The 12,246-nt window shown below is 43.2% G+C and overlaps 1 protein-coding gene across 2 annotated transcripts in view; it reads left to right on the plus strand.

Annotated features, from left to right (window-relative positions):
* Positions 1-10,880, plus strand: part of CCN4 (cellular communication network factor 4) — a 34,154-nt gene extending 23,274 nt beyond the window's left edge. Inside the window, exons 2-5 of one of the 2 annotated variants that reach the window (XM_085053620.1) lie at positions 3,803-4,082; positions 7,794-8,051; positions 9,445-9,638; positions 10,505-10,880. In XM_085053620.1, coding sequence (XP_084909746.1) covers positions 3,803-4,082; positions 7,794-8,051; positions 9,445-9,638; positions 10,505-10,804 — 1,032 coding nt within the window. In that variant the 3' untranslated portion in view covers positions 10,805-10,880. Of the gene's footprint in view, positions 1-3,802; positions 4,083-7,793; positions 8,052-9,444; positions 9,639-10,504 lie in introns of those variants that run through there. The other variant, XM_085053621.1, reaches the window with a different exon arrangement.
* The last annotated feature ends 1,366 nt before the right edge of the window (positions 10,881-12,246 follow it).

Consider the following 12,246-nt stretch of genomic DNA (forward strand, 5'->3'; position numbering starts at 1 on the left):
GAGGGAACTATAAAGTTCTCCTTTGAGACCAAATTACTACCAAGGAGAAAACAGTAAGAGGTGATAAGGTAATAAAGTTTCTGCCACTGTGGAACCATTTCTCCAGCTCTGTTGATAGCCAGAGTAATCCCATTTAGAAGTCACCATTCTTTCTGAACATTTCCCATCAATAAACTGGAAGAGAAGAACATGGAGAGCTTCTCCCTACCTTCACCCAGCTGATGGGAAAAATACTTGAAAGAAAAAGGTTTTACCAGTAAGATCTTGAAGCATTGGAACAATAAAATCAATACCCATGAATATATTTTTAAACATCTGTAAAAACTGGAAGCAAAGGAGTATATTGTAAGGTTTTGCTGCTTTAAAGCAAAGGTGGAAGCTCCTCATGGATTATGTAAATGTGCTACAATAAATCTGCTTGACTTGTAGTTGGGCTGTATAAACTAATTTCAACACCAAAGCTTGTTTTTTTCCAGTTTTCAAAATGAAAGCATACTTACAATTACAGTATTTTTCAATAGATTGAAAATATACTTTGCCAGTAGGAAGAATATGCTGCTAAAATTTTGCTATCCATTTTGTATCTTGAAATGTGGATATTAAAACTCCTGGCTATTAAAAATACTGAGTTTGTGTCTATGGCAGACAGTGGGTAATACTTTATTTTCTCCTTGTCTTCTCTTGAATGTGAAGACAGAAATTAGCTGGAGATCATTGTTAGCAATCTGTTTTGCAGATGCAAAAAGAAAGTTAATTTGGAGGTTGCCAAGCATAAATCAGGAGTGACTTTAATAGAGAGTTATCAGGCATGGCAGGGTGAGAAAAGCTTCATCTTGTTTTAATGAGAATGGGCTTGTACCTCCAAAAGCAGAAAAATTAGAACTCGTGAATAATTTTGGTGGAATATTTTCTCCTTGGCATCCAAGATAACAAATGTGCAGACTCCAAGACTGAAGACTAATTAAATGAAACAGGTTAATTACCAGTACTTGGGGAAACAAATTTCCTAACAGACATGTTCTTTTATCTTTCTGACATTTTAAAATAAACTTGTCAAATCCCCACTACTGTGACTTTTGGTGTTTATTTTCTCTCTGTTCTTATTTCAGGTTTCTTACAAAATCACTATACTCTTATGCGTTATATTAACCCTAAAACCATGATTCCTGAAACCTTAAATTACACGAGTGGTTTCTTTCATTTGTTTATTTGACGTTTTTTTCTAGTTAAGCATGCCCATTGGGGAAGGCCATTACAGTGTGATTTCCTGTTGATAGCACTTGTGGAATGCATTAGTCATGATGATTTAACCAACATACTCATTAATAAGGAAGTTTCTCTTTCCTAAAATATTCTGGGACATTGAAGCAGTAGGGCTAAATTACTTTATCCAAGGGGCTTAGGTATTCTAGTGATGACAGTTGACCATGGAAATGGGAAATCCAATAATTATATAAATCTTCAGAATTGTTTCTCCCATAGTGAAGTTCTGAGGGCCTTAGGAGGAGAGAGGAGAAGAGCCTGGAAGCTGTACAGGTTGTGCATGCACTTTTAAAGCGTCCAGTGGATGAGTTTCCAAAGGCTGGGTTTGCTTAGGTGGTGATGGAGCCTAAGACATTGTCGCTGTTGAGCAGCTAGCAGAGTAATGAATGCATCAGTTCTCAGTGGCAAGAAGGAATGACCTTTATTGTTTTGATTTCATCACATATATAGAGTTCTCAAAAGTCACCCAGATTGGTCAGTCAGAAGCTTTCTCCCAGGCCTGATTGGCCAGGCCTGCACTGTCCGAGTTCTGGGACACTGTTCCAACAACATCCAAACTTTATCTTTATTTATAAAACACAAGAAAATTTCTCATGGGAAAAACCTGTGCTAGCCACAAGACATGATGCCAATTCCATCACTCCATGCCTTTCCTGTTTGTAAAACACAGGAATGATGTAAAACACAGGATGTGGACTGCCTGTCCACACTGATTATCTGAAGATGCTTATGTTGCCCACACTGCATCCTTCCAATGGACTCAGCCACACCACGGGACATTTCAGCCAGCACATCCAAGAAATACAACAGGTCATCTTGGAAGCATGGACACTGGAAAGGTTTCCCTGGCCAGCTGAGGTTTCAGACCTAGAGGAAGGGCTGTTAAATAATTTACTCTAAACTCCTGTCTATCACAAGCCACCAAATGTCTCCCAGCTATTCTGTGCTTTAGAAGAATTCAGCCTCAGTACTTCACATATTAACTAAACCCACAGGAGAATCAGGGCTCCACTTTGCTCTGTGTGCTGGCTCACAGACACTTTCATATCTGCACATTTGAAGCTGTTTGCTTACTCATGGTGACAATAGAAACAAGGGATGGTGAAGGGATTTACTTTCAGGGTTGGGCTGTGGCAATGAGCTCTTTAAATTGCTGTGTGACTTTTGTCTGTGTATCTGGATTTGATTATTAAGCACTTTTTCAAATGATCAGCAACAAAGTAAATAGGTTTATTGCACTTGAGGAGGTCTCTCTTCTCAAGTGGCAGATTATTGCACCTACTCAAATAATCGTGAGGGGAATGAAAAATCCTACGATTAAAAGGCCAGGGCTTTTCATTGATCTGAATGTTCCTCTTTTAACAGCTCTGACAGCATCAAGGAGCCTTTAAGTGGGAGTAAATTATATTGGTATGTTTTAGTTTAAACATGAGTTTAAAGGTGTTTTTAAGCCAACTTTGAGGCCAACTGTTTGTAAAGGGGGCCTTAATGGAATTGGGAATTATGCCCAGAGCAAACACATCGCCTATTTGGCAGTGACGAGCAATGTGTTCACAATTTAGTGTTCTAAATATAGAATAACCAATTACCAAGATATTTAAACACACTTTCAGATACAGCAGTAGTGGGTTTAGAAATGTACTTTAATAAAATCTGAGCCTGCTAACAAAGAAACTGTAAAAAACAGTAAAGGGTCCTTACAGGGGTATCCTGATGGACAGCTCATCAGCTGTGGGGTTGTAATTCATGGGAATGTATTTTCCCACAAAATCTTGGGTGAGGAATTTTCTTCATTGAGAGTTGTTGGAAAGCCTTTTGTTTGAGTCATCTCAAATTCCAAAGAGGACAAAACACTGGGGATATAAAGTACAGTACAAGGAAGGCAGCAATGGATGGAGTTGCCTTAGCAATTTCTAGAGCCTGACTTTCCTTGTCTGAAGTTTCTAGGGTTACATACTTATTTTTTGCAGCACTAGAAAAAGCTTCTAGACAACATGTACCCAAGCAGTGCCATGTTCTGTCTGCTGTTGACAATATGCGAATAAGTCAATTTGTGCCTGAGATTCTGTGCCCTGCTTGACTCCCATGTACAGCACAGGTTTTCAGTGCAGGGATCCTTTTAGAAAAGTAAAACCTTTGTCACTGGGCTGATTTGCACCCTTCCTGCACCACAGGTGTGGCTGGTGCTGTTAAATGTAACCCAGAGTTTTCTCTAAAGGGACTTGAGAGTGCAGAATGTGATGAAACTCTACCTTCTGTGGGTTTTGATATGAACTGCAGAGTCCTAGTAGTCCATGATCTCAGTAATGGTGACCTGGAACTGAATCCTTGTGTCACATGAAATCCTTTTTCTACCTTGATTTACCATGATGGGGTTTTTCATCTGATTATCAGATTTCAAATTAACCTGCAGGCTGGTTTGTTGGATTTTTTTTTACTCCATAGACCTGAGGGGATTTGAATTGAGGACTAAGCAGCACAGGGTTCGCAGCCCCCATTTCTCTGTAACAATCTCCAAGCTGTGTTTCTTTGTTTGCAGGCCACTGCCCAGACCTCCCCCACCATGAGCAGCACTGTCCCAGCCACGACAGAGACCTACACACGCACCCAGTACTGCAAGTGGCCCTGCGAGTGCCCCAAGTCACCCCCGAGGTGCGCAGTCGGGGTCAGCCTGGTCACTGATGGCTGTGACTGCTGCAAGACGTGTGCCAAGCAGCGTGGAGAGAGCTGCACAGAGGCTGACACCTGTGACTTCCACAGGGGCTTGTACTGTGACTACAGCGGAGACACACCTAGGTACGAAATAGGAGTATGTGCACGTAAGTCATGTACATCTATTTTTGACTTAGATATACGCTGGCAGCTCCCATCAGTCTGAGCAGGGGTTGAGATTTATCTCATTTTAGATACCTGGCTGCACGCTCATCAGCTCCTCCATGCAGCATCTTCCATTCCCTTGTAGCTGTCTTTGTTCTCAGGGCAGTTGGCTGGATGGGAAATGACATCTGAATTCTTGCTCTTTGATTTTGCTGCAGCCAAGAGCAAAGACCAACCAGCATTTGAATTATTACAGGTTATTCTGTAGTCCCTGTAACAGGAGGAGATGCTGTAGTGGGTTGGGGATGAAGGTAGGACAGGCATGCAGCTGGATTTAAAGATAAGCAATATGGGCACCTACACGAAAACCATGACATTAAGGGGCCACTTTTGGCTTATTCCCTATCGTGGATACCTTGGAAGGACAGCATGTGATCTGAAAAATACCCTGTCAAGAGGGTTTGGAATGAATCATCTCCTATCAGAGCAGGTCAGTGACAAATTGAGGTGTGAGCCTTTATTTTACAATTGTTACTGTCACGTTTGCTGCCATGAGGCAGAAGGATTTCTTCCTGCCTTTCATAACAAACTCTTGCTTTCATGTGACTGGAATGCTTTCCAAGAAGAAGTGTAAAAAGAAATTTGTATGTCAAGAGCATATTCATTTGTTCTGAGTTCCAGAACATGAGGGGGAATCTGATCCTCTCATAAAAGTCAGAAATTATTGAAAATCATTACTCTGGGAATGATTAAAAGTGGAAGGATCATGAGCACAACCACACAGATTGCTGATCAGAAAGGCTGCTTTTTAGCAGGTCATTAAAACATATGGTCATGGCTTTAATTTCATAAACAGGAAAAGGCCATTTAGCTGGAGGGTCTTCTGGGCTGGAACATAACCATGAATAATCTAAAAGAAAATGTAAAGGTGAAAGGAAACCTGGAGAAGAGCTGACTGTGAGATTAACAGATAGGATAACTGATCCACAGAAGAGGAAAAAGATTGCAAAATATGGGCTTCAATAAACTTAGAATGTGAGCAGAGGTTGCACAAGAGGCAGCTCTGAGGAGTTCTGAGGAGTTAAGAGGTTCATGGTAGCTGGCAGAGTCTCACAGAAGTGATACTAGGCGTTGCTCTTCCTCAGCAGAGGGGTGGGAACTCTAGTGAGAAACGACCTTCGTTTTGCACTGGCTCAGACACAGAAAAAAAAAAAAGGAAAAAGAAAATAAGGCAAGCATGCAAAAAGTGCAGTCTAACCAGATTTTTGTAGGATACAGGCAAAACAACAACAAGAGAAGTTACGTGCTAGGAGCTGTATGATTAAACAGTGATTTTCAAGAATAGAAAAGATTAAGGTTAAGAAAAGAGGATATGAGATCATTCAAATGTATTGTCTGGAGTGTGTGTAGAACATTCATGGGAGGTCTGTAAGAGCAGGTTAGACAAACATTGTCAAGAATGACATCGTTACAGCTGGCCCTGTGCTGGGAGAGGAAAACAGGCTGATGTTGAGTCAAAGCTATCAGCCTTCTTGGCCTCTTTAAAGGCCTTCATGTTGCTTCACATTTGTTTATTTATTTAAATGGCTGTTTTCTTACTTGGATATCTTTTGGTTTTTGCAGTCCTCCCACACATCCCAGGCACTCAATGTGCCTGTGGCAGCAGCACTGTGCTGAAGGAAGGTTGACCCCCAGCTTTCCCAGTCAGGTCTGGAGGGATTCCCAGTCTGGGCTTTCACTTCCCTCCTGCCATGACAATAAACCCCTGTTTTGTGACATGTACGGTTGTTTGGTGAGGGGCATTATGGTGTGCAAGCTGAGGGGAATGAGAGGAAGGTCTCTCCATGTTTGGGATGTGAAGGAGGTGTTCTCTGACTGCCAAAGAAACCTGTGGCCTTCTCCTTGTTTTCAGCACACAGGGAGATGCAGAGGACAGGGTGTGCTGAAATGTCTTTTCTTGTACCCTGGGACCCATAAGGGCTGCACCACCCCACTCTGGGACCACCAGCTTCTGTCCTGACCTGGAGAGTGAAAGCTCCTGGGAATGGGAGTCCTGTGCTGGATGTTGGAGACTAACTGTTGTGAGGAATCAGCCACACATGTAGGTGCTTTCGGCTAGATCTAGAGAATCCAGGGCATGAAGGGCTACAGGAACTATATAATTTATGGGAAATAAAGATCCTGAAACAGTAAGGAGTTGATGTTGGCAAAGGGAATAGGGTCAAATGGGGAAATTCACGCTGTATCAGGACTGGCACACTGAGGTGTGTCCCAGGATCTAACCTCCCAGACATCAGACAGGAACCTGCTGGGAGTCACTGCAGCTCTCCTGTTGTTGGCTTTTTTCTGCACCAAAGCAGAGGCAGCAGGATGCTGAGCACAGGCCTAGGGGGTGAGGAATAGGGATGTGCCTCCAAATTGCTTTATTTTGATGCAGACTCAGCGAGGCTCTGCATGAAGGCATCCAACATCCCCTGTCTATGTCTGGGGATGTTCTCATGGTGAACCTCTCGGTTTATGAGACCTGCAGGAGACTGAGTTAACATAATCCAGGAAGAATATGCTCATAGGAAAACACCAGGAAATACAACATTTTCTTGAATTGTCATTATCTGTGTGCATACCTAGAAGTCTATCTGAATTCATAGTTCCAGCTCCAGCACTTAGTGATATCTTTTCAGTACAAAGGCTTAAGCATTACAAAAATTGGAGCTGAACATGAACTGGAGATCTAGAGCTGTGCTTCACATTCCAACAGCTCTCCGTTTTGTGCAGAAGAAGGGATTTGTGCTTGATGTTTTCATTCAGCGCATTCTAAAAATAGGAAGCCTTTGCAGAATTTTAATCCAGCATTTCAATCTGTGTTTTCCTGAAGCAGCTCCATTTCTGACCAGCCTCAAAACATAAGCAACACAGCAAGTGCGTGTACACTGCCTCCATGTGACCAAACAAGAAACTAAAGCTTGAATTTTCCATTGGAAGATTTCTGCCATTGCTTCCAAATAACAGTCCATAATCAAAAAAAAAAAAAAAAAGAAAGAAGAAGCTGCTTTTTGAATCAATGTGATTCCCCTTCATGGGCAGTCAAAAGGCTTGAGTGATTTTATATTAAAAAATACATCAAGTATGTATTTTCATGGCTTTGTAATGTGTACTTCATTTTCCAAGAAAATTATTCTGTGATAAGCTGGGTGGGATCCCGTTTCCTAAATATAGGAATCCAGTGCTATATAGGTGCTCTTTTGCTACCTTGTTTGTCCTCCCCTTCTGCTTCAGATGTATACAGGCGTTGTGAACAGCTGTGTCATGCATGCGACTCCATGAAGTCCCCTCACATGTCCCTGAAAACCTCAAATTTCACTCAAAATCTTTCTTAATTACTTTGATTGCCAACCCTGTGAATAATTCCTACCACCATCCCATGAAATGTTTGGGTTGCTTTAAGTAAGCATTTGTAGATAAAACTTGTTTTATTTTCTAACTTATTTTTTCCATGAAGCATTAAAAGATTCTCTTTTTCTGCTGTGATTTAGAATGGAAACAGTTTCCTAGATGGTGTGACTACACTTGGCTCAGCATCAGGCTGAACACATCACCCTGCAGCACTGCCAGCCCAGGAATCAGCTTGGTAAAGGAACTCATCGGAGCTGTTTGGTGCCAGCATTATTTTAATGGTGCTCTGTGTGTCTTTCTCTCTTTTTCTTTCTTTGCAGAGATTGTTGGTGTAGGATGTGTCCTCAATGGGGTCAGGTATAAGAACGGTGAGACGTTTCAGCCCAACTGCAAATACAACTGCACGTGCATTAATGGGGCTGTGGGCTGTGTTCCCATGTGCACAAACTCACGTCCTCCACTTGTCTGGTGCCCAAACCCAAAGCTGATCAAGATGGCAGGGAAGTGCTGCGAGCAGTGGATTTGTGATGACTCCAGGAAAATCAGGAAGACATCTCCGCGTCACATCTCCTCTGCAGGTATGGTGGGAGGGAGGCAGATCTCTCCTTTGCCATTAGGCAGAGTCTACAAGCAAAGAATCAGCTTGTTCTGCCAGAGCTGGCAGGTGTCTCGTTGTGAGGATGACAGAGCATGTGCTGAAGGACGGGACAGGCAAACACCAGTTGTGTGCTAGAGCTCCTTAGCAGCAATATGGATATGGATGCCTAATCCCTGGAAGTGTTCAAGGCCAGGCTGGATGGAGCCCTGAGCAACCTGATCTAGTGGGTGATATCCCTGCCCACAGCAGGGGAGTTGGGCTGCGGTGGTCTTTAAGGTCTTTTCCAGCCCAAACCATTCCATGAGTATATGAATATGGCATTCATCAGACATGCTTGTGAAACTATTCTGGAATTCTGTGTGCCAAGGTCTCCTTTGAAGGACACATCTGCTGGAACTTTGAAGATGTCACAAGTTCTTTTTTTTTTTTTTTGTTTTGTTTTGTTTTGGTCAGTCTGGGACCTCCAGGAAACAGAATGGATTAAGTTTAATTTGGGACTGAGGCTTTCTGTCAGGGTTATATCGCTATTGTACTGCAACTTTAAAGCCCCTGTGTCTTAGGAGTCTAAAACTTACATAACACCCTGAAAGCAGTTATTGTGTGGAAGTTTCACTGTGAGCTGGGCTAAATTGTCTTTGTGGTAGTATAGTTTTTCCTCACTTCACTTATAGAAGTCAGACTAGCATTGATTACAATATGAAAATTAATATAATAATAAATATAACACTGAGCAAGCTCAATGCAGCAGTTTCTATCAGAGTTTTGCCTATAGACTGTCCTGTGAGCTGTAAAGCAGTGGGGACTTTGGCTGAGGCTGGGACAGAACCTGAACTGGGGCTGTTGGCTGCTTTCAAAACAGCCCACCCTTTCTTCAAATGGCTGCTGAGCTCTCTGAGAGCTATTGAAGCTGTTCTTCCTCCCACTGAAAGGCTGTGGCTGCTTCCCAAGCCCTCTGCCATCCAGCAGAGACTGCTGACCACTTTCTGCTGCAGGGAACCAATTGAATGGGCTCAGAAATAAACCTTCATGGTGAGATCAGATCTCATCCCTTTTCTCCACCCGCTGGCTCAGGCTTCTGTAATTGTTTATATTGTGGCAGCACCTGGGGGTCCCAGACAAGGACCCCCTTGTGTGAGGCTGTGAAGGGGAATAAAGGAACAAGCCCTGGCCCCGAGCGCTCGCACCGCTGAGGAGTCTGACAAGTAGGTCAGCACAAAGGGGGTGGGATGAGGGGCTTCACAGGAATGCTGAGCCACTTTGCTGTGCTTTAATTGTTTGGGTTAGTGGCCTGAATGTGCAATGAGCTGGTGAGAGGGTGTTTAATATGTAAAGCTGCCCGGGCTGAATAATGTGTGGTTAATCTCTCTCCACAGCGTACGAGGGAGAGGATGAAGCCTGGCAGAAGAATTGTATTGTTCACACCTCACCCTGGAGTCCGTGCTCCAAGACCTGTGGGCTGGGCATCTCCACCAGGATTTCCAATGACAACGACCACTGCCGGCTGCTGAAGGAAAGCCGCCTGTGCAACATGAGGCCGTGTGAGGTGGATATAACCCAGCACATCAAGGTGGGCTCTGACTCTTTGTGCACCCCTCTAGCTGGACACTTAGCCAGACTTTGTTTGGCACCACTCAGGCCTCAGAAGGCTGCACTTGTACATGGACTTACTGTGCTGCACAGGGTTCCAAAATGTGTCCTGCCTGTGCTGGTATGAAAACCTTCTCCTGAGAGTTTTAGTTACAGCCAAAGGTCCTTGCAAGGAAAGCCAAGCCAAGCCAAGCCTGCTGTGCTTGATGCTGGCTTGGACAACTCTGTACTCAGCTGGCAGAAAAGCAGTGCTGCACTCTGGTCATGGCTGTGAATTATGCAAGTTTATTATGCAAGTATCCTTCTTGCAGCTTTTGAGTTCATATGTCTAAACATGTAAATCTTTCACTCCTCCTAGGTCAGGGCTGTAGAAGTCTTCCTAATAGCTACAAAGCCCTTTAAACATAGGAACCACAGAATAGAATAATAGAATCATTAAAACTGGATAGGATGTCCAAGATCAGTAAGTCCAACCTTCGACTGAATACCACCATGCCCAATAAAGCACATTGCAAAGTGCCACATCTATTTGTTTTTTGAACACTTCCAGAGATGGTGACTTTGACACTTCCCTGGGCAGTCTGTTCAAATGCTTCACCATTCTTTCCTGAAGAAATTTTCCCTGATGCCCAACCTGAGCCTCTCATGGCACAGTTTGAGGTCATTTCCCTTTTTCCTATCACTATTTACCTGCTAGAAGGAGCTGAGCCCCCCATCTCCCCTGACCTCCCCCACCTTGCCACAGCCTCCTTTCAGGTAGCTGTAGAGAGCAAGGTGGGTTTTATGTCCTACCTGTGTCAGCACTAAGTATTAACCTCTTTCTTTTTATATTCTTCTCTGATTTAGCCTGGGAAGAAGTGCTTGGCTGTCTACAGGGCCAATGAACCCATGAACTACACCATCTCAGGATGTGTGAGCAAAAGTCCCTACAGGCCCAAATACTGTGGTGTCTGCACAGACAACAGGTGCTGCACACCCTACAAGTCCAAGACTATTGAAGTGAGGTTTCAGTGCCCAGATGGAACTGAGTTTTCCTGGAAAATCATGTGGATCAATGCTTGTTTTTGCAACCTGAACTGCAGGAACCCCAATGACATCTTTGCCGACTTGGCTCATTACCATGATTACTCTGAAATCGCTAATTAAATTGGCTGAATGCTGGAATTGACCCATTGCTCTGATTTTACAGAGGTTTTAAAATAAAAGGAGAATCTTCATCCACTGCCAATGTACAATTTGGTTTTTTCCTGAGTGAGGATGTTAAATGTCTTTGTTGCCACACTCTTTTTGGAGAGGCCTTGAACAAATAGGATTTTTAATTCTAATGGATCTTCATCCATTAACAGCAGACAGAAATTTCTTTATGCACCGATGCTGGGACTTAAATGACAGTTTTGTTGGCACTGTCATTTGCTAGGCCAGCAGTTTAATTGCCCAAAAGAAAGAACAGTACGACAGCAAAAGTATGGCTGTCACTAGCATAGACATGAGATTCAGCCATCCTTATTGTCATTTCTTGAATGTTGTTGTCTAAGCTGGAAAATTGACAAATATGTTTTATTTTCAACAGTAGACAACAGGCTTTGACGGTCTGACCCTTGCAACTAAAGTCTAGTATGTGTCACACTGAGATCAGTCCTAGAACTGCCCCTCTGTTATTCTCAGAGGAGATTGAGAATATCTCCTACTGAGATGCTCAGTAGGATCTCAGTCAGATCCTACTCCATGGTGAATTTCATGGCAAAAATCCAGGGAGAAGAATGCTTCTCCTGAAATCTCTGTGTGATGAGCCTGTCTCTCACTACAATAGTCTGAGTCCAAGAACTTCTGTGTCCTGCTCTATTTGGACTCACTTCAAACTCTTGAAGTATCTTGTGCCAGGACCATTTGCACAGTTCTCTACCTGCTCTGATCTTTAACAGCCTGAATGAATCCAAAACAGCCACCCCAGGGCTCATATTTTCAGGATATGTCATCTAATCCATGGGTTGTATACTGCTCCTAGTCTGTCTCTGCAGATTAAATGCAGAAAGCCAGATAAGTGGTGAAGGAGAATACCTCATGCACCCATTTATTCAGATAGAAATTGTGTAATTTGTGTTTGGGGACCACCACCACCTCCTGCTCCCTATGGAGCACACACCAGCACACAGATCCCTCTGTGTGACCCCACTGCAACCTTGTCAGTAACACAGTTGTTTTACATGACTGGGATAGAGGAAAGGAGACTGTGCTAAATGAGAAAACAGGTGTTAGGCTTCCCATCAGCTCTGAGAGTGTGTGCATGCAGCAGAGACAATCCTTGGCATAGCTTCTGGTGAATTAATTTCAACTGGGCTGCTACTTAGAGTAAACATCAAGGTAAACATTTTGTACAGGAGTGGTTTCACATGCAAATGTCAGTTAAGAGAAAAAAAAACCCTGTCATTATGTTTCCAGGTAATAAATTTATCATCACTGAAGGATGCTGGAGCCTTTTTTTTTCCTCCAAGAAATTGTTAGTACATCAGCCATGCCCCATGGCACATTTGCTATTGCTTCACTTGGGAGAGCAGAAATGTGTTTCTGCATGCACAGGAGAACGGTAG

This window comes from Lichenostomus cassidix, chromosome 2 (assembly GCF_008360975.1).
Source record: "Lichenostomus cassidix isolate B80296 chromosome 2, HeHo_3.0, whole genome shotgun sequence".
Lineage (NCBI taxonomy): Eukaryota > Metazoa > Chordata > Aves > Passeriformes > Meliphagidae > Lichenostomus > Lichenostomus cassidix.